Source organism: Procambarus clarkii, chromosome 5 (assembly GCF_040958095.1).
Source record: "Procambarus clarkii isolate CNS0578487 chromosome 5, FALCON_Pclarkii_2.0, whole genome shotgun sequence".
Taxonomy (NCBI): Eukaryota; Metazoa; Arthropoda; class Malacostraca; order Decapoda; family Cambaridae; genus Procambarus; species Procambarus clarkii.
This window is the reverse complement of record NC_091154.1, coordinates 6,117,340-6,143,325: the sequence shown is the minus strand read 5'-3', so window position 1 is coordinate 6,143,325 and position 25,986 is coordinate 6,117,340. Positions and strand designations below refer to the sequence as shown.

General features: G+C 45.2%; 1 protein-coding gene across 9 annotated transcripts in view; it reads right to left on the bottom strand.

Moving 5' to 3' along the window:
- Positions 1-25,986, bottom strand: part of subdued (anoctamin 1) — a 165,089-nt gene that overhangs the window by 5,943 nt on the left and 133,160 nt on the right. For all 9 annotated transcript variants that reach the window (XM_069338946.1, XM_069338942.1, XM_069338959.1 and 6 more), the window contains 5 exons: positions 24,867-25,104; positions 7,033-7,238; positions 6,407-6,579; positions 4,562-4,667; positions 2,094-2,159 (listed from right to left, as the gene is read on the bottom strand). In XM_069338946.1, the coding sequence (XP_069195047.1) occupies positions 2,094-2,159; positions 4,562-4,667; positions 6,407-6,579; positions 7,033-7,238; positions 24,867-25,104 (789 nt within the window). The remainder of the gene's footprint in view (positions 1-2,093; positions 2,160-4,561; positions 4,668-6,406; positions 6,580-7,032; positions 7,239-24,866; positions 25,105-25,986) is intronic.

Sequence of the window (25,986 nt, the reverse complement as noted above, 5' to 3'; positions counted from 1 at the left end):
TGAATTTGAGAACAAACAAGGAACACCACTTGCAGGACTCCGGGTCAAAGGTGTCATTGACCTAACAAGCAGCATGGCGGAGACAAAGACGGTGAGTGTCACCCCGAGTCAAGGGGACAGAACAATCTTTAAACTCTCACAAGGCGAGGTGGGACTCTGGGGTCTCTTCCATCGGACCGCTGAGCCCCCAAGGGGGTTTCCAGGGTCCTTAGGCTAACTGCTAAGGGAAGCCCAGACGAGGTACTGCTAACTGGTTATCCCAGAGCTACCAAGCAAACAAACTAAAAGCTGAACTCCTGCGACGTGTACAAGCACAGGGACCTAGTGGAGGGCCACCAAAATCATACAAGTGGTCCTACCGCCACACCTGGCAGACCCCCGCCAGGCAAAACAAAACAAAATAAAAGAAAAACCCCGCAGAAGCACAACGTCTCCAGGAGAACAGAACCGGTCGCTATGCGTATATCAGACAGCTGCACAGTACCTCGTGCTAAAACCAATGACAAAACTACCTCCTACCCAAGGGAAAAAAGGAGCAAGAACCACCCCAGCAGAACCCCCAAGGGCAGGCAATCACCGAGCAGCAACAGAACCACACAGAGGTAGTTCCCGAACGGTTCAGGGAAGATAACCAACCCTGAAGCCGCAGGGGCAGTTCTTACAGGGCACCTAGGGAAGGCAGCCCCTACTCTTGTATTAATCCTGGCTTGCATGATACCAAAAATGAAACACAACCACCGCACTGCAGCACTGCTCAAAAGGAGGGAGCCACAGTTGATCGACCGTTCTCCCTCACAACAGCCTGTGAACTGAGGAGAGTTGCCGGCGCGGAGGTCTGGGACCCCTCCGTCCCCCTCCTGGGGAGGGAAGCGGGGGGAGGGGGTTGCGCAGACGGATGTGCGGTGTTTGTGGTGACGTCATACTGGTTTCCTTGGTTTTGATTGGAGAGTTCTGTTGCTAGTTCAGCTTTCGGTTTGCAATTAATTATTCAGCAGTTGTTTGTTTTGGAATTCCTATCTTTCTGGGTGCCTGGCCTGGTAGATGGCAGACAAAGACTGCTTCCAATTACACAGGGGTGTCTTAAGGCCATTGCTCCTTGTGCCTCTCTGGAGGGGGCCAGGTTCTGGCTCCGGTTCCCGGTAGGCCTAGAACTCCTTCTATTGACTGTTGCCATGATCTAATATATACACATCAGCCCGGTATAGCTCTGGGAAGCTGAAGGGGCTCTCCACAGAAAGGGACATATTATAGGGAAGAATGAAAGCAGCACCATTCCTGCTTCTGCATTACCAGAATTGAGCCATCTCACACACTACATAATGCCAGGTTCTGGTCCCCGGTAGACTAAACACAACTCCCGAGTCTCGTGTGACCCATCTGCATGGAAAAACCTTAGTGAGACTGTTTCAGGACTCCACCAGTAGCTCCCTCCGAGGAGTAAACTGGAGGAAATCAAAAGCTGCCAAATGATTTAGTTCTAAAAGGTGCTTTTCATATTGACTCAACAGTATTATTTCTAAGGTTTCATATTCAACAACTACCTAACATAAGAGACTAGATGTATAAATCTAGATGTACAGAACTTGCATTGTAAAGCATCAGCTCCGAGTCTCAGCTTTCAAACATTTTGTAGTTTCGTGCAATGACTCGTTTCTCTCATTTTTCTTATCATCTGCATTTAAAATTCTCAACTGAAATAAGTTAACTTCAACCACTTCTTCATCTAATCCATTCCACATGCTTACAACTCTAAGACTTAAGGCATTTTTTCATATTTATCTCATGTTTTGATGCATGCCACCTTGGGCGTGGCAAAGGTATTGGGGTACCCAGATTTAAGACGGCTGCTAACAGTGGACCTCAATTTCACACATCCTCCATAGTGTAGGAAGGAAGGAATTATCAGGGGAATGTGCCAAGCCATTACAACTATATAGAACTTAAAAGGGATCAGGATAAGGATTTGGGATGGGAATGAGGGGAAAGAATGGTGCCCAATCACTTGGATGGACGGGGATTGAACGCCGACCTGCATGAAGCGAGACCCGTCACTCTACCATCCAGCCCAAAGGAAGACAAATGAAATCGCTTACTTGTAGTCGAAACGGCATGTCCGGGATGATCCACTTGATAAACATCATTATGACGCACACCACGTTCTGAAAAATATTAGTGTTGTTACTCATTTCATCGTGGTTTTTAACCTTTAAAATATGCATATCATCTTAATAAGATAAACAGATGGCACATTTATCATCCTAATATTTTTATATTTTTTTTTTGTATTTTGTAACATCTGAAACTCCTGGAGGAACAGTTTTCCCAATTGATATTTGAGACTTCCAGTAAACATCCATCATCTTGAAAAGTGACATGATTTGTTGGGTATTTTTCCTATGCTCAGGACATGGTTTTTGCAATATAGAACAATTTTTTTTTTATTTTGAATTATTATTTTTTATGTTTACAGACATGATACTTCATTAATCCTACGCACATTTTAAAGGTTAAACGTTATTCTAACATATTTCCAAGCCAGTGGGGAGTGAATTTACCATAATAAGTAGCAAATTAGCAAATATTATCTGGCTCGTACAATGGACGAGTACGCTTGCAGAAATCATCAGTAATCCACATTTTGACACACCATACAGTTTGGTGTTGTATTTTCTCTGTAGGCCTCGATAAAGTTCATATTTGATTGACACACCATTAAATAAAGACTCGCCTTGCTAAGCATGTTTCACTATATATTATCATCATCAGTTTTTCAAATATTATAATATTCAAAAGCCAATACTGGTGTGATGCACACACACACACACACACACACAGACCTGGCACTTCAAGAACAAGAGGTCATAGATTTAAACTAGCTAAACACAGATGCCGAAGAAATATAAGAAAATTCACCTTCGCAAATAGAGTGGTAGACGGTTGGAACAAGTTAAGTGAGAAGGTGGTGGAGGCCAAGACCGTCAGTAGTTTCAAAGTGTTATATGACAAAGAGTGCTGGGAAGACGGGACACCACGAGCGTAGCTCTCATCCTGTAACTACACTTAGGTAATTACACTTAGGTAATTACTCATCAAAGCCCTCATCAACCTTCTACAAGCACACACGTACATCATAAAACCCTAATTACTGCTCCACCCTCGGAACGTTTAAGTCTAAGAGTCCAATTTATAGTACATATACAAGTGTTTTTATCTTTTATTCCCATTATCATGGACAGGAAGCCTGTGCTTTGGTTTACTGAGATCCCCCTTAGGCCAAATATAGGCCTTCCCCATGATCCAAACCACAACAGTTGTCCAACTCCTGGGTGCCAATTTACAACCCAGGTGAACAGAGGAATCAGGTGAAAAGAAATATGCCCAAATCATTTCTGATATGCCTGGGAATTGAACCCAACAGGATTGACCAGACCACCAACCAGGAGGCCCGGTCGGAGACTGGGCTGTGGGGACCTCGACCCCCCCCCCCCAACTCCCCTCCAGAATCAATGCAGGGTAAGGCAAGGTAACTGCAAGGGGTTACCTTATCTTGAGGTTATCTTGAGATGATTTTGGGGCTTTAGTGTCCCCGCGGCCCGGTCCTCGACCAGGCCTCCACCCCCAGGAAGCAGCCCGTGACAGCTGACTAACACCCAAGTACCTATTTTACTGCTAGGTAACAGGGGTATAGGGTGAAAGAAACTCTGCCCATTGTTTCTCGCTGGCGCCTAGGATCGAACCCGGGACCACAGGATCACAAGTCCAGCGTGCTGTTCGCTCGGCCGACCGGCTCCCGATGATTGCGATGTATACCTACCTACCTACCTAATCATCTACCTTGTGATGATTTCGGGGCTCAACTTCCTTGCGGCCTGGTCCTCGACCGGGCCTCCTGTTTTTAGGAGGCTGAGTCGGCCTCCTATTTTTAGGAGGCTGGGTCGGCCTCCTATTTTTAGGAGGCTGGGTCAGCCTCCTAATGGATTGAGACCGAGGAACCCCTGGTCCAATTGAGGGACCAGGGGGGTCCCTCAATTGTTAGTCAAGAACACAGATCACTGCTGTAAAGGACCTATAATCTTTAAATACTTTTGGGAAAGTAATAATTAGCTATGTCTGGTTGGATGCAATTACTAAAACAAGAATACAATATTAGATTACAAATGCTGTTACCTAGCAGTAAACAGGTACCTGGGAGTTAGACAGCTGCAATGGGCTGCTTCCTGGAGGTGTGTAACAAAAAAGGAGGCCTGGTTGAGGATCAGGCCGCAGGGACGCTAAGCCCCGAATTCATCTCAACATAAAATCTTAAAATTACAACTTTAAATTTGATTAAAATTCCCCCCCCCCATAAAAAAATAATATAAATACACACACACACACACACATACACATACATTTGTGACCGTTAAGAGGCATGACCAAAGAGCCAGAGTTCAACCCCCGCAAGCACAATTAGGCGAGTACACACACACGCACACACATACATACACATATATGTAAGTTGTGCACACCCGCCACCATAACAACACATACCAATACAGTACAGTACTCTAGGTGAACCTACCTCAAACACGACGACAAAGGCAAGCCTCGCGGCCAGGATGTGCCAAAATATAGGAGCATACTTGTACTGGTCTTTGGTTCCTGGCGGGTTACGGTACTCCGGGTACCTGAAACATGCCCAATGTTTACTGACTGGCAGTAGCAATGGTAATGGCAATGACATTGGTGGTTAACCCTTAAACCGTTAAATGTTAAATGGCAAACATCCTCAGGACGCTCAAGAAAAAAATTGTTCCGAAAAAATTTATTTTTTCTTATGACATTGTTAATTAGCCTTCAAGAAACACAAAAATCCAAATAAAAAGTCTCTAGGTTTTGTGGTTTAGCTACAGTGGCCTGGAGAAGTTGACTCACAACTATATGAAACATGAACCCTGGCCACTCACACAACTATATGAAACATGAACCCTGGCCACTCACACGACTATATGAAACATGAACCCTGGCCACTCACACAACTATATGAAACATGAACCCTGGCCACTCACACGACTATATGAAACATGAACCCTGGCCACTCACACGACTATATGAAACATGAACCCTGGCCACTCACACAACTATATGAAACATGAACCCTGGCCACTCACACAGCTATATGAAACATGAACCCTGGCCACTCACACAACTATATGAAACATGAACCCTGGCCACTCACACAACTATATGAAACATGAACCCTGGCCACTCACACAACTATATGAAACATGAACCCTGGCCACTCTCACAACTATATGAAACATGAACCCTGGCCACTCACACGACTATATGAAACATGAACCCTGGCCACTCACACAACTATATGAAACATGAACCCTGGCCACTCACACAACTATATGAAACATGAACCCTGGCCACTCACACAACTATATGAAACATGAACCCTGGCCACTCACACAACTATATGAAACATGAACCCTGGCCACTCACACGACTATATGAAACATGAACCCTGGCCACTCACACGACTATATGAAACATGAACCCTGGCCACTCACACGACTATATGAAACATGAACCCTGGCCACTCACACAACTATATGAAACAAGAGCCCTTGCCACTCACACGACCATACAAAACAAGAGCCCTTGCCACTCACACGACCATACAAAACAAGAGCCCTTGCCACTCACATGACCATATGAAACAAGAGCCCTTGCCACTCACATGACCATACAAAACAAGAGCCCTTGCCACTCACATGACCATACAAAACAAGAGCCCTTGCCACTCACACAACTATATGAAACAAGAGCCCTTGCCACTCACACGACCATACAAAACAAGAGCCCTTGCCACTCACATGACCATATGAAACAAGAGCCCTTGCCACTCACATGACCATACGAAACAAGAGCCCTTGCCACTCACACGACCATACAAAACAAGAGCCCTTGCCACTCACATGACCATATGAAACAAGAGCCCTTGCCACTCACATGACCATACAAAACAAGAGCCCTTGCCACTCACACGACCATACAAAACAAGAGCCCTTGCCACTCACATGACCATATGAAACAAGAGCCCTTGCCACTCACATGACCATACGAAACAAGAGCCCTTGCCACTCACACGACCATATGAAACAAGAGCCCTTGCCACTTACATGACCATACGAAACAAGAGCCCTTGCCACTCACACGACCATACGAAACAAGAGCCCTTGCCACTCACACGACCATACGAAACAAGAGCCCTTGCCACTTACATGACCATACGAAACAAGAGCCCTTGCCACTCACACAACTATACAGCACAGAAGCACTTGTCACTCTCACAAACGTACAAAACACTTGCCATTTGTGACAACACATTAAATAAAAAGGACAAAGCTAGACTGACCTGCATATTTGTGTTGTGTTTGGAAACCTTGGCCGATACATTTCAGGGTAGTCATTGACGTTAAATGAAGCGAGAGAGTGGTCGAGGAAGCCCTCAAGACTGTTATGATCCGAAACCACATGACGATACACAAGCTCCGGGATGAAGTTGGATGTGAAGGCGATGATGAATGCCTGAGATCAAGAAAACATTGATGCTTTAAAAAAAATAATTTAAGAAGTTCACTCTTAAGAAGCAAAGTACACACACTTTAGATTCAAAAAATATATATATATATACTGTATGTATGTATGTATATTGGTAGCAGTCTTTCTTTTAAGCATATTTCGTTTAAAGACAAAGTTTTAGATTTATGTAACCCCAGTCGATGGCAGATAAGGAAAACCCCCAACCACAAGGGGGATTTCCCAGGGCCATTGCTCCCCGTGCCTCTCTGAGGGAGGGGGGGGGGGGCACATTCTGGCTCGTGGTCCACGGTAGGCTGAACTCCACTGACTAATGCCCTGGTCTAATCATTTGCATATTAGCCCGATAGCTCCAGGAAGCCGAAAGGGGCTCCCCACAGAAAATAAAAATATACTGCAGTGACAAAAGTAGGCAACATAAAAAAAAAACACAGAACTAACGTTTGTTATGACTGCCAACTTTCCGATGGAATCCAGGATCTTGAACCAGATGCCGATGTCCTTAACGCGCTGTGATATGGGCCGTCGAAAATGCGTGAGCAGCTTTTTGGCATCTAGACGCATCTCAAATACATTATTCAGGAAGGCAAAGAGGGGAGCCAGAGGGAAGGAGGAGACGAAGATGGTGACAAAGCCGTACTGCAGCACTGTAAAGGAAGTGTTCGTTCAATATTAACATTTACTACCGTAATACGGATATTATCTCAAAATACAAATAGTTACAACAAAAGCAGTCAATCATATTGGTAACAATACAAAAAAGTGGGTCAAAGTATCCAGTAACCATATACCAAAGACTACTGTACACAAAAATACAACAAAATTTACTAAAATTTTGTTAAATGTACAGTTTTAGAAAAATTACGCAACGCTATATATCCTTAAATAATGATTTATTAACCACGTTTTTACTTAAAACACTGTTTCATATAATTCCCAAACCCATCCTATATCACAAATTACAGATAACTATCCTGGTTAACAATATTATACTGTACTTACAAACGTTTTTAATAAGAGCCCCTCGAGATGCTTGCGAAGGGTGAAAACCCCCCTTCGTTTAGTTTGAAATATGCTATTTAGTGACTAAGTGCTGTGGGGCAGTATGAGTGTACAATGCACAAATACAATACAAATGTTTCGATAAAGTACATAGTACTGCACGAGGACATGATATAATGAGTTCAGTGTTTAACACACAAGATTGCCTTGCTCTACTGTAATGCTTCAGGCAATTTGAGACACGGTTTAATACAGTACATTAGATGACAGGCAGGATTACCTGAACCCAAGTCATGTAAGAACTTGATCTCTCCCTCTACAGCTCAACACTTTACTCTCCTGAGAGTGCCACGTCAAGGTAGGTGCTACAGCAAAAGTTCCTCCAAGAGGCTCCATCATCACATGTCTTTTACTCTAATGTTCTCTAACCCTGTCCATTGTACCACTCTTGCCTTCCAAGTCTGTCTGTGTGTCTACCGTAAGAACATATGAACACATTACTGTGGGAGGACTATACAAGGCAGCTCCTACTGGCCCATATGAGGCAGCTCTTATTGGCCCATATGAGAAAGCCCCTGCTGACCCATATGAAGCAGCAGCTATTGGATCTATCGGCTTCGTGTTTTTAAGGTCCGTCTAATAAAGTTATAAACATAATAAAATAATAAATAATGTATATCAATACAGAGAGTAGTACTACTCCAAACTATAGTACAGTAGGATGAAACAAGCTCGTCAAAGGTAATGTACAGTACTAACACAGGTGGAGCAAATTAAAAAACATCAAGAGTTAAGCAACAAAGCTGAAAATTCTGAATATTGTTGTAGTGACAAGAAACCAGAGAGAATAATAAGTTACTGGAACGTGGTTGCATCACTGCCACAGCAAGCTGGAATACAACCCAAATCAATTAAGCAGTATTGTTCAGCTTAATTAAATTAGTTTTGCAATTCTCATAACATTTACCATAATACACAAATTTATTAACGGTAAGGTTAATTTTGAGGATTCAAATATAAAATTTAATTCAAATAAAATATAAGCCCCTGAGAAAGCATTTATATCAAAACCCTAAGTACTGTACTGTACTGTACTGGAATGGTACTAGAAAAAACCAGCGTTGAATGTAATGAAACGCCATTTTCTGGGTGAGTCCCGGAGGCTCCCCTGAGCTATCCATGGCTGATATGGATATCCCTAACTTTGGCATCACTCGATGTGGGTGGAGTTCTAGGTCTACCAGGGACCACGAGCCAGAACCTGGCCCTCTCAGAGAGGCATGAGGAACAATGGCCTATAGAAATGCACATGTGATTTTGGAGCATTCTATATCTGCCATTGACTGGGACAAGCACCCAGAAAGGTAAGCGCCCCAAAACAAACCCCTAATCTGGTTAAAAACGATGAAAATAAACAGACGAGTGGACAGAACTCCCCAAATGAAAACGAGCAAACAAACATGACATCATAAGTCACCACGCCGCTGTCTGCGCAGGAAGGGGGAGCCCCAGACCCCTGTGCCGGCAATCCACCCTGCAGTTCTGAGGCTGGACATCAAACTACGCGAAAACTGCCGACCGGAGGGAGGGAGGGTTGCCGGGGAGCCTCCGGGACTCACCCAGAAAATGGTGTTTCATTACATTTAACGCTGGTTTTCTGGGTGGAGCCCCTACGACTTCCCAGAGCTACTTCACCAAAGACTAAAAAGACAAAAGGGGACTTAACCGGGAGGCGGTTGGTGCTTCACATCTCAACTCGAAGGCGAGACAGCCTGCAGCTGCCGACCCAAAGCGACACAGGCCCAACTAGGCCCAGGGATGTTAACGAGGTAGTGTGCAGCAAGGGACCTGTTCGACCCCTAAAAACCCTGTGCCGAATGTCAGCCCAGGACATGTTACCAAAGACGGCAGCAAGAGCAGCAAACTTATGAATGTCATGGGCACGGGGAATAGACCACAGGCTGGCTAGACTCAATAACCCTGCGAATGATCTGAGAGACCTGTACCCGTGAACAGGGAAGAAGGGAAACCAGATCAACCCAAAGCGTATCTCCGGACACAGAAGCCGTGGCCCACATATAATGGCGGAGGGCCGCAACCAGACGCAACATATGATGCACCCCTGGTCTGACCAACCAAGCATCAACAACCCAAGGACCCCTCCGGAAAGCAGCAGACTCATTCCTCGCCAGAAAAAAAGGAGATGGCTGCAAACGAACAAGAAAGAACTTCGAAAAAACAAACCTGAACCGAAGGGGCCACAACAAACCGAGGTGAAAATAGACACGAGAGCAAACCGGCCAAAGACCTGGACGGCGCAGTCAGAGCATGAGCAGGCTGGAGGCAAACAACGCCTGAGACAGCCTGTGCAACAGTGCAGAAGGAATATAAAAAACGGAAAGCAAACCTTAGCAGCTCCCCCAGCACTGCACGAGCCAAGGTGACAGTATGCGTCAAGCTGATAGTTCCAAACCCCCACGAGAGAAGGACAAGATCATGCCAACAAAAACTGCTTTATACCTACGAAGAAACAAAAAGAAAAGGAAGGACCGCCAGCAAAACCTCCATACCACCGCCGAGACAAAACACGCAGGTGGTGCGCCATCAATGAAGCCACCTGATCACCAAAGATGGTGAGAGACTCGAGGTAAAATTACCAGACTGGAAGACTGAAGAAGAAAACCGAACCAGTCCCAATACGGACCAGACCGATCATTAGAAGAGGCGGAGTCGGGGAAAAACCCCTGGGTTCGGACACCGAGCAAGCAGTGACCGAAACCAAGGCTGACAAAGAACCAGAGGGAACGTCCGCCAGGGAACTAGGAACCCAAACCCGGCGAGCCAGGAAAGAACCCACCTGGGCAAGCAGACACGCCTCATCCGGGAGGAAAACCCCCCCCCGGGACCCCAAAAGGACCAACAAGGCCAATAACGGATGACAACAAAAAGCTGCCGCTTGCCGAAAGAGCCGAAATGTAGACTCTGCAAACAACAAGGACAAAATGGCGACAAAAACCAAAGAGCCAGGGCCCAGGCAGAGGCCAACAAGGAAGCGAGCACCACGAGCCGACACGCAAGACGCGAAGCGAAAAACAGCGACACCGCAACCCGCAGGAGCAGTGCAACCAGCTCCAGAAGAGCAGAACAATGCACGCGAAGCAGAGGAACAGATGAAAACTACCCAGGACGTGTACCGCACTAAGGCAAAAATGTACTGCCCGGCAAAGAAACACGAGAAAAAGGCCGTAGCCCAGACCGTAATCTTAGCTTTCCTTGTGCCAACAAAAAGGAACAGTAGGGGCAGGAGTGGGTGATTGGAACCTACAGCCACCAGCTGACATTGCAACACAGAAGCTGGTAGGGACATACAAGAAGATGTAAGAACTCAGTTCTACAACTGAACAGCAGGTCTGTCCAATCGCAGGGAACTGAACATGAACACGGTCCACCCTAGCACCAACACTAGTACTGTATAGCCAATAAGCACATATTAAGACACACAACCAGTAGTATAAAGGAAGGAAATACAATGAAAAAGGAATGTACATGATCAAGTAAATATACAGACACACTCCACTGTATACATTAGATTGCAGCCAGGCACTGAACGACAGTCAAGGAAGGAGTGACCAGAAGCAATGACCGAGTCAAGGAATGAGTGTCCAGAGAGCATTGACTGAGACAACGAACAAGTGCCCAGCAAGAAATGAGTATACAGAAAGCAAAGACTGAGTCAAGGAATGAGTGTCCATCTGATGTTCCATGGAACCCATCCCCACAATCAGCCTTATCCTTGGGCTGAGGAGCATTGATGTAAGCACATAGGACGGCCACGTTAAGATGCACGCAAAGTGGCCAATCAACACGCTACAGACACCCAACATTCATCCAGAAACCAAGAACCAGCGCCTGGCTGACAGTGTCACCAGACTGTATACTCTCACCTGTAAAGCGTAGACACTATCGTGTCATGACACAGCTGAGCCATGTAATATTCCAGGAGCAACACTAGCGGATCATGTCCAGAGATGCGTGAACCGTAGAAGATTAAGTGTAGAGTAAAGGTGGGGGCGGCACCACTCTGAGCCACCCCCACACCCGTAAAAGCAGAGAAAGAACTAAGTGTTCTCCCCATATATAAAATCCAGAACTTCCCCAGTATCCAGGGGCTATGACTGGAACGAAGATGAGCGAGGGCGGCGTAGAACCCACGATAAAGGACGCAGAATACCAACACATGTTTACACCGCACATAAACCAAAACAAACACCCCTGGAGCATGCGCCTGAGGACCAAGCTGCAACACCCAACCCTCGGGGAGGGTGCTTACAAGGTATATTTAACAAATATTAGGAATGTTGAGACAGAGTATGGAGATAAGATGTAATGATAAAATAATGAGATATAATATAAGAAAACAAAAAGTAGTACGGAAGAGGACCAACGAGTCCTAGAAAGGACTGGCGTTAAGCCGCACCGGCAGATGACAGATGTTCCAACAATATTGGAAGAATCAAAGATCTTTCCGAACTCTCGAGACCCTTGAGGAGCAAGCATAAAAGCACAGAGGCTCACATGGGCCCAGTGGTATCCACAATCAATGGTCATGCAGGATCCAGAGACGCTGAGAACATGATTACGACATGACTTTTAAGAATACATATCCTAGAAAAGAAGGGTGAGAAAGCGGTAAAATCACCCACAGGAAAGACGGAACCGACGGACCCAAAGGGACACAGAACCGAACCTGGGGAGGGGCCAACGCCCAAAGTAACTCATACTCAGAGTGGGGGGAAAGGAAAATCCTACTCCTGGTAACCGAAAGCCCAACCCAGAGGGTTGGAAATCCCAGGTGGGGTCCAACGGGGCCCAAGGGCCCCCAAGCCAGACCCTCCCCAACCCAGGGAACCTCCACGTCAGACCCCAGGGGGCGAGTCGTCTTCCCAAGCCCCGGCCACACTAGAAAAGGCCGGGGCGGTCGAAATAGCAAGAAGAGAATGGGTTCACTGGTCAGACCCTGGAGCTACAGCTGGAGGAACAGCCTCGAATGCCTCCGACGCCACCCCTGGAAGGGGCAACCCCTGAAACCGCTTGAGTCTCAGAAACCTCTAAACCCTGCCCTGACCCCGAAGTCTTCAGATGCTTCTGAGCTGGAAGCAGGGGGAGGGAACTGAATGAACCACAGCAGGGGAAGAACGAGGGGGGCGCAGACGAAACCAAGGCCGAAGTAACCTACACCCCCCAAGTCCAGGTCCCTATAAACAAAACGGGGCAGCCTCGAGGCATCCGGGGAAGCAACCAATCAAGCGCGCTGCAACCTAAACCTATCCTGCGATGCGTGAGCCGCCTGCACCCAAAATGTCATCATCAGATAGGGTGAACTGAATCACAAACAAGCAACAAAGCTCGCAGGACTCTGGGTCGAATGTGTCACCGACCCAACAGGCAGCATGACGGAGGCAAAAACAAAGAGCATCGCCCTGAGACACGGAGAGAGAGCAACCCTCAAACTCGCAAAAAGCAAGAGGAGACTCAGGGGTTACATCCATCGGACCTGAGTGCCCCCGCAGGGTTTCCAAGAGTACCTAGACTGGGTCTGCTAAGGGTTTACCCAGGCAGGGTACTGCTGACCGGCACCCAAGCTACCAATCAACACTGCTAAAGCTGAACCCCCGGGATGTGTCCACTCACAAGGGGTACCACCAAACACAACAACCCTAGTATAAAGGGGAAAGAACACCAAGGCAGACCCCCCCACCAGGAAAAAAGAAAAGAAAAACCTCACAAGAGGGTAGCGTACCCAGAGGGAACAGAGCCGGCCGCTGTTATAGGTGAAAACTAGCTACGCAGTACCCCGCGTCCCTACCAGTGCAATAGCTACCACTTACCTCAAGATAAACTAGGGAGGAAACCCCCCAAAACACTCGGGGCAGTCAATCACCGAGCAGCAAAAGACCACAGAAGTAGACCCAAGGTGACTTGTGGAAGGTAACCCCAAGCCCCAGGGGCGGTACCTGCAGGGCACTCAGGGAAGGTGACCCTAAGCACATGCAGCCCGAGTACCTGTAAATATTACTCCCAGCTCACACAACCACCGTATTGCAGTACTGAAACAGAGAACAGCACAACAAGAGTCCGGAGCTGAAGCCACAACGACCAAGCCGTATCCCATCAGTCGAAGAACTGGAGGGTGGATCTCCGGCACGGGGGTCTGGGGCTCCTCCTGGGGAGGGGGGAGCTGCACAGACATGTGGCGCGGCTCATGTGACATCATGCTTGTTTGCTCATTTTCATTTGAGGAGTTCTATCCACTCGTTTGTCTTTTTTTGGTCGTTTTTAGCCAGAATAGGGGTTAGTTTTGGGGCGCTTACCTTTCTGGGTGCCTGTCCCAGTCGATGGCAGATATAGAATACTCCAAAATCACATGTGCATTTCTATAGGCCATTGCTCCTCGTGTCTCTCTGAGGAGGCCAGGTTCTAGCTCATGGTCTCCGGTAGGCCTAGAACTCCACCCACATCGACTGATGCCAAAGTTAGGGATATCCACATCGGCCTGGATAGCTCTGAGGAGCCGTCGGGGCTCCCCCCAGAAAAATAACAGTTGAGTCCTCAGGCGAACCCACCAACCAACCAGCCACTGCTAACAAGCAGTGTAACAACAAGCAGTGTTGTTACATTACAAAGGTTACAGTGTTATGTAACCTTTACATAATGCAGTGTGAAACTACAACTGGCGGGGGTTCAACTGACACATACAGATACCTCTGTGGTTGAGTTTGACAGCAACACAAGCAATTGAATGCAGACTGTGCACAAGCTGCCAGTATATATATATATATATATATGGATGTACACACTATGCAAAAGCTGCCAGTATATATATGGATGAACACACTGCGCACAAGCTGCCAGTATATATATATGTATGGATGTACACACTGTGCACAAACTGCCAGTATATGGATAAACACGCCTCAGACACACTAAATAGTCCCCCCCCCCTCCCTTACCCGTTACCCTCCCTCACAAAAGCACTATTCAAAACATAACGATCTACAAACCACAATGTTCTACAGGTGTACGGATAATTTTGCTTACTTAATATAGTATGTGACCATTACATATACCATATAATATACACCACTAATAAATGTTAAAACTTGAGTGGGTGTGACATGAATCTTAAGCTCCACACACAATAGATAGAAGAAAAAGAGGAGATATGATCTCCACTTACAAAATACTAACAGGAATCAACCTAATTGACAAAGAGGAATTCTGGAAACCAGCAACTTTATGAACAAGAAGACACAGATTCAAGCTTAGGAAACAAAGGTGATGAAAAAATATTAGAAAATTTTCTTTCACAGAGCAGGAGACGGTTGGAACAAGTTGGGTGAGAAGGTGACGGGCGCCAAAACCGTCAGTAGTTTCAAAGCATTATATGACAGAGTACTAGGAAGACGGGACACAATGAGCGTAGCTCTCATCCTGTAACTACACTTTGGTAATTACAAACTACATTTCCCCCCCACTGTCAGGAAGAGGAACCCTGTCAGGCTTATAGAGGCCCACCCCCCCTAGGCTAATGACTGGCCTTCCCAAGAATGCAATCCCCCAACAGTTAGCTAACTCCCATGTACCTATTTGTTAGAAGGTGAGCAGAGGCATCAAGAGCAAGGCAATGTGCCCAAACATCTCGCCCCATCCACAAACTGAACCTGGAACCAATCATTTGTGAGATGACTGTTCTGACCGCTACAGGGCCACCAGTCACACCTCGCCAACACACCACAATACATAAACTCTGTATATACATCTTATCTTGAGGTTATTTTGAGATGATTTCAGGTCTTTAGTGTCCCCGCGGCCCGGTCCTCGACCAGGCCTCCACCCCCAGGAAGCAGCCCGTGACAGCTAACTAACACCCAGGTACCTATTTTACTGCTAGGTAACAGGGGCATAGGGTGAAAGAAACTCTGCCCATTGTTTCTCGCCGGCACCCGGGATCGAACCCGGGACCACAGGATCATAAGTCCAGTGTGCTGTCCGTTCGGCCGACCGACTCCCTACATGTATACAGTATCTGAATGGCTAAAACCTTAATTTTCAAATCTTGTGGAAATACATGTGAATGTAAAATGTGTGTAAATAATAGCCCAGTTTAAAGATTTACACATGCAGTAAAGTATTGATACTGTATCTAGAGTGACAGCTAAAATGAAAGCTAGTGAAAGCCAGAGTAAAAGGTAGAGTGATATGTGTTCTGAACATGTTCTCTCATGGAGTTTTAAGGTACAGAGGAAGCCAGGGACCAAAGGGCTCAAGTTAGTTTGTCCCCTTGCTGTTATATTGCAAGGACAGACACACACACACACACAAATCTCTCTCGTATGTTAGAAATGGTCAGTCTAAAAGTTTACACAACGAAGCACACTTAGGAGAAGTAAATTAACATATGTTAAACTAACTAGTTTAGTCAACTCCTGGTTTTACACTACTTTAATATACATAGTTCAAATATAATCAAATTAAAAATCGATACCATAAAGATATTCTATGTGGTTCATTTTCAGTTATAGGCAAGTTTACATTTCAATCCGTATGATCAGTTCTGCTATGCGATATTATTACCAGACCATCATTAAACGGTGCTTTAATTGCATCATTCAATCTCATAGAAAGTCTTAGCATGGACAAAATTTTAAGGTGTTCTTCATCTAATGAAAAACAGTCCATTCTTGAAGCACAATCAGGGATCCCAGGTTCGATTCCTGGGCGTGACAGAAATGGTTGAGTATGTTTCCTTATCTACCAGTAAATAGGTACCTAGGAGATGGGCAACCTCCATGCTAGAGGTCTCCACTGACCTCCGTGCTTCAGGTCTCCACTAACCTCTGTGCTAGAGGTCTCCACTGACCTCCGTGCTTCATGTTTCCACTGACCTCCGTGCTAGAGGTCTCCACTGACCTCCGTGCTTCATGTTTCCACTGACCTCCGTGCTAGAGGTCTCCACTGACCTCGATGCTAGAGGTCTCCACTGACCTCCGTGCTTCAGGTTTCCACTGACCTCCGTGCTAGAGGTCTCCACTGACCTCCGTGCTAGAGGTCTCCACTGACCTCCGTGCTAGAGGTCTCCACTGACCTCCATGCTTCAGGTTTCCACTGACCTCCGTGCTAGAGGTCTCCACTGACCTCCGTGCTCGAGGTCTCCACTAACCTCCGTGCTAGAGGTCTCCACTAACCTCCGTGCTAGAGGTCTCCACTAACCTCCGTGCTAGAGGTCTCCACTGACCTCCGTGCTAGAGGTCTCCACTAACCTCCGTGCTAGAGGTCTCCACTAACCTCCGTGCTAGAGGTCTCCACTAACCTCCGTGCTAGAGGTCTCCACTAACCTCCGTGCTAGAGGTCTCCACTAACCTCCGTGCTAGAGGTCTCCACTAACCTCCGTGCTAGAGGTCTCCACTAACCTCCGTGCTAGAGGTCTCCACTAACCTCCGTGCTAGAGGTCTCCACTAACCTCCGTGCTAGAGGTCTCCACTAACCTCCGTGCTAGAGGTCTCCACTAACCTCCGTGCTAGAGGTCTCCACTAACCTCCGTGCTTCAGGTCTCCACTGACCTCCGTGCTTCAGGTCTCCACTGACCTCCGTGCTTCAGGTCTCCACTGACCTCCGTGCTTCAGGTCTCCACTGACCTCCGTGCTACCTACCTTGAGGTGCTTCCGGGGCTTAGTGTCCCCGCGGCCCGGTTGTCGTCCAGGCCTCCTGGTTGCCGGACTGATCAACCAGGCTGTTGGACGCGGCTGCTCGCAGCCTGACGTATGAGTCACAGCCTGGTTGATCAGGTATCCTTTGGAGGTGCTTATCCAGTTCTCTCTTGAACACTGTGAGGGGTGCCAGTTATGCCCCTTATGTGTAGTGGAAGCGTGTTGAACAGTCTCGGGCCTCTGATGTTGATAGAGTTCTCTCTCAGAGTACCTGTTGCACCTCTGCTCTTCAACGGGGGTATTCTGCACATCCTGCCATGTCTTCTGGTCTCATGTAGTGTTATTTCTGTGTGCAGGTTTGGGACCAGCCCCTCAATTATTTTCCACGTGTAAATTATTATGTATCTCTCCCGCCTGCGCTCAAGGGAGTACAGATTTAGGCTCTTTAGTCGGTCCCAGTAATTTAGATGTTTTACTGAGTGGATTCTAGCAGTAAAGGATCTCTGCACGCTCTCTAGGTCAGCAATTTCTGCAGCTTTGAAAGGGGCTGTCATTGTGCAGCAGTACTCCACTCTAGAGAGCACAAGCGTTTTGAAAAGTATCATCATCGGTATAGCATCTCTAGTGTGAAAAGTTCTTGTTATCCAACCTGTCATTTTTCTTGCAGTTGTGACGGCTACTTTATTGTGTTCTTTAAAGGTAAGGTCTTCCGACATGAGTATACCCAGATCCTTTACATTGCCTTTTCGTTCTATGTTATAATTTGCCTGAGTTTTGTACGTGGTTTCTGTTTTTATATTTTCATTTTTTCCATAGCGCATGAGCTGGAACTTATCCTCATTAAACACCATATTATTTTCTGTAGCCCATAGAAAGACCTGATCTACATCTGATTGGAGGTTTGCCGTGTCCTCTATGTTGCCAACTCTCATGAAAATCCTAGTGTCATCTGCAAAGGATGATACAGTGCTATAGGTTGTGTTCTGGTCTATGTCCGATATGAGGATGAGAAAAAGTACTGGAGCAAGCACAGTACCTTGGGGGACTGAGCTCTTCACGGTTGATGGGCTGGATTTTATTTTGTTGACTATTACACATTGGGTTCTGTTAGTCAGGAAATTGTAGATCCATCTGCCTATTTTCCCGGTAATTCCTTTTGAACGCATTTTATGTGCAATAACACCATGGTCACATTTATCAAAAGCTTTTGCGAAATCTGTGTAAATTACATCAGCGTTTTGTTTGTATCTCTGCTGTTTTTAGTATGTCAGGGATAACGCCAGTATCTAGGCTTTGTCTCCACAGAATGTGAAGGGCCTGCGATAGTGGTTTTTTACAGTTCTTGATGAATATGGAGGTGCTAGAGGTCTCCACTAACCTCCGTGCTAGAGGTCTCCACTGACCTCCGTGCTAGAGGTCTCCACTGACCGCCGTGCTAGAGGTCTCCACTGACCTCCGTGCTAGAGGTCTTCACTGACCTCCGTGCTAGAGGTCTCCACTGACCTCCGTGCTAGAGGTCTCCACTGACCTCCGTGCTAGAGGTCTCCACTGACCTCCGTGCTAGAGGTCTCCACTAACCTCCGTGCTAGAGGTCTCCACTGACCTCCGTGCTAGAGGTCTCCACTGACCTCCGTGCTAGAGGTCTCCACTAACCTCCGTGCTTCAGGTCTGGCCTATTTTCCAAAGGATCCTAATGTTGCATTAATTTCCATGATGAGAAATATCACAGGACAAATCTCAATGTAAAACCCTAAGTTGACCGTATGGTAGTAGAAAGTTAGTGGCAAGAAACAAGGTGAAAAAATATAATGCAGTAACTGAAAGCCTTTTAAGAATGGAATCAGAAAAATTTTCAGGCCAAAAATAATCTTGCCTTATGTAAAATCAAGCAATTACTCTTCCGATGACGTTCAGCAATGCAAATCGTTTATTTTGCACAAAATAAAATTTTATCTAAACTCGTTTATTTTAATCACTAGAGACTTGTATATAACAACTTTCACATTAAATGAAAAAATTGGAAAATTAGTAACCCAATCCACGCATATACGAAATGCAAGCGATGACGTTTCGGTCTGTCCTGGACCCTTCTCAATACGGGTCGAGGATGGACCAGAACCTCATCACTTTTTCTTCTCGTATCGTGTGTTAGTGGGATTACTAATTTACCAGCAATGTTATTATGACATTCTCTGGACGTAAACTGAAACTTCCACTCACAGGGTATATTTTTAAGCTCTAATAAAACCAGTATCAAATGCATCTGGTAAGTCGTTTAGGGTATCACTCAAGCTGAGGACTGTGGGAGGTTGCCAACTCATGCTTGTGGCGCCAAAGAGCTTACCCCTGTGAAGGTAGCTTGGTTTGCACCCCATGGGGAGGAGCGGATGGCCTAAACCTGTTGTGAAGACCTATTATCAAGATGGCGTACAGCTTTATCACGCAATCTCAACTATTCACATACTGAATGGTATTATATATAAAGGCCTTATTAAACGAAGAAAGAGAAAATTTGAAAATTCCTGTTTATTTGAAACACTAAGTTAAAATTTATGAGGCAGAACACGTATAACACCGCTGAAGCCAGAAGCAATCCAGCTTGAGCTCATATTGAACAAATTGTGCCTAACTCTATGAACAAATTGTGCCTAACTCTATGAACAAATTGTGACTAACTCTATGAACAAATTGTGCCTAACTCTAAAAAAGCATCTTTAAAAAAAATGGCTGTTTTCTACATCAATATTTATAATACAATATTTTTAATTATTGGCATAAAAACAACAAAAAATTTGTGTTGCTTGACTCCCAGGTATTTTGTGGTGCATTATTACTGTACATCAATACACTGTGACCCAAAGGGAACGGATCCGTGCTAACGGAAACGAAATGCAACGGAGTTGATCCGACGCAGTCGCAAATCCTCTTACAATAACAAATTGCTTTGTACAAAGTAATCACATTAACGTGATGTTTCAAAGATGAAACAAATTGTTATGGCTGAGCAGGGCCGCGTTAGAATAAAGTACAGTACTGAAAAACTTAAGACAAGAATTTAAAAAAATATTTCTACAGTACATTTTCTTAGGGGTTTAACTATCAAAATGTGCACAGCAGCAAATACAGTACCATGTTTTCACTAATAAAACATCATATCTATAGCCAAAATATAATGAACAAAATTATCGCATTTGTTTCAAAAAAAAAAAAAAAAAAAAAAAAAAAAAAAAAAATTCCATCTACTCGTACTAGAGGCATTATTAAATATGCACCTTTATGTAACAAATAAGCAACCACTGTATTATGTTCTTTGTCTGCATATTTTTACATAAAAAAAATTATTATAATAAAAACCCAGGGTGCTTTGCAAGAGGGTGGTCTAATACAGTATTTGTATCTATTCTAGAATAACGTTATCTTGAAATTAGCTACATCAAATTAAGCAGGACCCACTGAAACATGAGGTACGTTAGTTGGGGCTTGAATGGCAGCATTAATCTCATATTACAGCCAAGGCATTTCAGACAAGATAGGTTTAGTTAGCTTGGGTGTATTATGTTAACCCTTACGTGGCTCCAGTCGCAACTTATGATTACTTCCTGTGCATGTGCATTGCTTATTTTTTACATAAGGTCTTAGAACTGGTATGTGCTGTGTGCACTATGATGCATGTCTTTTTATTAGCCGAGCCACTTAAGGGTTAACATGACCTGGTAATCTGTTGAAAAGTGATGCGTTTCCTGATGTCTTGTGGCTAGAACCTGCTCTGTTGTACTGTACCTCTAGCCCCAGGCTCATGACAATTACTTAACATCAGCCTTAAGGCCCTCAACAACTGAATAATTTATCGTGACTTAAGCAATAGGAAATTTACAAGGTCTTGTGTATTGTGTCTTTTTCAGCAACTGGTGCACTAAGAGACAATTTTATCACCATAAAGAGCCCAAGCCTTATCAACACTCTCCCTCTAAACACAAAGGTCACGACTAGCCGACCTCTCATGGTGTTCAAAAGAGAACTTGATAACACCTCCAAATGATACCTGATCAACTGGGCTGTGATTCAGACTGCATGCAATGGTGTCCAACAGCCTGATTCACAAGGAAAACAACCAGGAGGCCTGGTTAGAGACCTGGCCATGTATGCATTGATGTTGACCAAACCACACACTAGAAAGTGAAGAGACGACGACGTTTCGGTCCGTCCTGGACCATTATCAAGTCGATTGTGATCCTTCGGTCAACCTCAAGGTAACCCCCTAAACATTAACCGCCAAACTTCTAACATTTACAATGACCATTTAATTTTTATGAACAAATGGAGGAAAACAAATGAAAGTTAGTCATTCCTGAAAAACTGCTCATATACCTATAACTGGGCTGTAATTTGTACATCGGACTCCAACAGCATCTAACAGGCTGATTGACCAGACCACAAGCCAAGAGGCCAGGGGGCCAGATTCACGAAGCAGTTACGCAAGCACTTACGAATCTGTACATCTTTTCTCAATCTTTGGCAGCTTTATTTACAATTATTAAACAGTTAAAGAGCTCCAAAGCATTTGGAGGCCGTTTATAACAATAACAACAGTTGATTTGGAAGTTTTCATGCTTGTAAACTGTTTAATAAATGTATCCAAAGCCGTCAAAGATTAAGGGAAAGATGTACACTTTCGTAAGTACTTGTGCAACTGCTTCATGAATCTGGCCCCAGACCACCAGCCAAGAGGCCTGGTCAGAGACTGGGCCGCCGGGACATGAATCCTTGGCATCTCCCTTACAGTAACCTCCAGGTGTGTGAATGACCATGTATGCTTGATAGCTGGGAAGTCATATGCAACAATTTCAACAACTGGTTTAAATGAAAAGTGAAAGCCAAAAATGAATGATGACTTGCTCGAGAGGATAAAAGCATCATTTTATATATTACTCACTTTACCTTTTAACTAAGCACCATATCTGCTTTTGGAAAGGACACATGACTTTATATACTGTAATATACATAAAATCATATGTTTTCCTGCACAAAACAACGTGTAAATCACTTTCAATCAATGTATGAAACAATAAAATAATTCAACAAAATATTCTGTTAAATTAGGTGCATCTTACACGTCTCAAAATGCAGTAATTATGATTTACAAGAATGAACCTTTTTGAGAAGTTCAAAAATTTGCACAGTGGAAGTACAGTATAAGGGAAACTATTTTCTATAAAGCTCAAAGGTCGTTACTTGTAAGCTGTGTGTAAAGTAAATTGCGGTTACTTTGTGGTGATTCTAAGGATCAACGTCCAAGCGGCCCGGTCTCTGACCAGGCCTCCTGACCATAAACATGGTAAAATGGCCGTTATGTGCAACTGAAAGACTTGGCCTCCATGTTTTTAAGAATTTTGTAAAAATCACCACTTGCTAGCACTGCTCAACAGTAACTAAATAAAAAATAATTATTTAATTAGTTACAACATTCAGGCAGTCAGTTCCGATTCACGCTCATGCGCGACGACTTCCAGTTCATAAGAAAAGTTCAAACTCTCTGCCAAATAACTCAATGCACCAAAACTGAACATTTACAAAGAATTGGTCAACTGCAATTGAATGTAAGAGCAAATGGGTTAATAAAGAGAAAAAGAGATGATAAATAGAAGAGCCAAGGAAATGGAAGGAATAGTGGGGAACCACCGAATGTAGGAAGGAAGGTACTGTTGATGAAAGAAGTCTACGGATGCTTCAGGAATAAAATTGTAGCTATCTTGTTTTATAAAAATTAATTTACATCACACTCTATAAGGCACCTGTAGTTGCAACGAATCACCAGATACAATGAATTGGGGTTGGCCCCCATATTATTCACCGAATCGAGATTGAACATTGAAGCATATGTGAAACTCCTCCACTAGTATACCAGTATTCATAGTTAAAAGAAATTCTTAGATTTGACTTAGATTTGATTTTGTATGCTCCTCTTATCTGAATTTACTGCTATCGAATTATTCCTAAAACACGAAATTCATCCAGTCTTAACGACACAAAACTATACACGACATAAAAATCTAACATCATTAACTCAATAGATCCCACAATGGCAGTGAACTCCAGCACACCCCAGTGAACTCCAGCACACCCCAGTGAACTCCAGTACACCCCAGTGAACTCCAGTACACCCCAGTGAACTCCAGCACACCCCAGTGAACTCCAGCACACCCCACTGAACTCCAGCACACCCCAGTGAACTCCAGCACACCCCAGTGAACTCCAGCACACCCCAGTGAACTCCAGCACACCCCAGTGAACTCCAGCACACCCCAGTGAACTCCAGCACACCCCAGTGAACTCCAGCACACCCCAGTGAACTCCAGCACACCCCAGTGAACTCCAGCACACCCCAGTGAACTCCAGCACACCCCAGTGAACTCCAGCACACCCCAGTGAACTCCAGCACACCCCAGTGAACTCCAGCACACCCCAGTGAACTCCAGCACACCCCAGTGAACTCCAGCACACCCCAGTGAACTCCAGCACACCCCAGTGAACTCCAGCACACCCCAGTGAACTCCAACATACTGCAGTCCAAGTGGGCACAGCAAGGGAGAGAGAGACACCCTTGAGATGGTTTTGGGGCTTAGCGTCCCTGCGGCCCAGTCCTCGACCAGGCCCCTAATGACTTATTGCGCGAAGAAAACATTTAAAATGATCTTATAACCGTGTATTTTATTATTCTCTGAAATGCTGAGGCGACGGCTCCCAGTCAAACACCGGAAGATCAGAACAGAGTGAATGCATGGGTGAAAGTTTATTTCAAGCAACATTTGGAAACATCACACTTACACTACAACAAGCCAAGAGTGCTATCTAACTGATGTATCATTGCATCATTAACCCTTAAAAGGCTCCAGTCATTAGGCTTGATTACCTTCCCGTCCTCTAATTGCAATGTGTGATTTATTTTTTACATTAGATTTGTGAAATATTTTTGTCATGTGCTCCACAATGTATGACTTTTAATTAGCTGAGCTGTTTAAGGGTTATTATTAATAACTGAGGGTTATTAAGAGCCTGTACAGTACTTAAGGGTACAGTACTGTATTTTATTGCACAAGTTAAACCAAAATATAGAATATTGATATTAAAAACTTGAATTTTGTCTTCTCTTAAGAGATTACAGGAATCTCTCAATTGATAACCCAGCATATTTTTAATTCTTTATTACCTAACCACTACAAAGACACACAAAGGACAATGGGTTTTTAAGGTGCATTTTTAAAAAGAGCTTACAAAAGGGGTGTTTTTCCTTTGTTTTATAATGCTTTAGATTATTAGAGTGCATGGCAAAACTAAAACCTTACACCTTCTAATTTGGTTACACCAAAGTTTGTCACTAACGCCTTTGTGGAATGACACGGGACAAAACAAACTCAAGTTTTTTCAATCAGAGAAATAAAAATACCGTACAGCACTGGAGCAGCTCGATACATAATACACAGTGCAAAAATGCCACTCTGTTGCACACTGGATAAATGAAATTGAATATAAGCATCATATCAAGGGACCATCTTATGCAGTACTTACCCATCTCCAAATACTCGGGAAACAGCCCTCGGGGATCAAAGTTGACCAGGCGGAAGTCCTTGGCCCAGCGTGGCCAACGATTGTGGGCCTCGCGCTGCTGCTCTGGGACAGTGAGCATGTTGTACCATTTCCAGAGTAAGGGGATGACCATCTCCATGCACGTGTTCATGGCCTGTTTGCCGATCATGATGATGGCCAGCTGCACCGACAGTTCCAACAGGCACCCGCCAGGTGAGCACTGTTGGTGTTGGTGGGCTTTATTGGCTCGTGCTCTACCAGTCATGCTATTGGTTAACTTTGACATTATTTCAAACTGGGTTTAACTTTATGCATTACAGTATCCACTCAATTTAACGGCCTATATGGGGTTGTAACCAGGTCGTTAAATGCGGGGCTCCGGTATTTCTGAAGTTGTTAAGTGTCGGTAGTATTTCAAAAAACATTCAGGTAAGATATATTTTGTACAGACAGCCACTTGGTCCACCACTCTAGTGCCTTCTACCCTGTGACGTTACAGTCACGGCACAGTGTTTTGATTTGTCATGAGGCTGGAGTGTTCATTCCATGACTTTGTTGGACATATCGGCACAATCAAGGAACATCCGTGCACCATGTTGGCTCCAAATGCACTCATTGTGTCAGTGGTGGCTGACTGGTGGGTGGATGGGCAGGCAGGCAGGCAGGGATGGATAGATGGAGGGATGGATAGATGGAGGGATGGATGGATGGAGGGATGCATGGAGTGATGGATGGATGGATAGAGGAAGGGGTGGAGAAATGGATGGAGGGATGGATGCAGGGAAGGATGGTGGGAGGGATGGTGGGAGGGATGGTGGGATGGATGGTGGGAGGGATGGTGGGAGGGATGGTGGGAGGGAGGGATGGAGGGAGGGATGGAGGGAGGGATGGAGGGAGGGAAGGATGGTGGGAGGGATGGTGGGAGGGATGGTGGGAGGGATGGTGGGAGGGAGGGATGGAGGGAGGGATGGAGGGAGGGATGGAGGGAGGGAAGGATGGTGGGAGGGATGGTGGGAGGGATGGTGGGAGGGATGGTGGGAGGGAGGGATGGTGGGAGGGATGGAGGGAGGGATGGAGGGAGGGAGGGATGGAGGGAGAGATG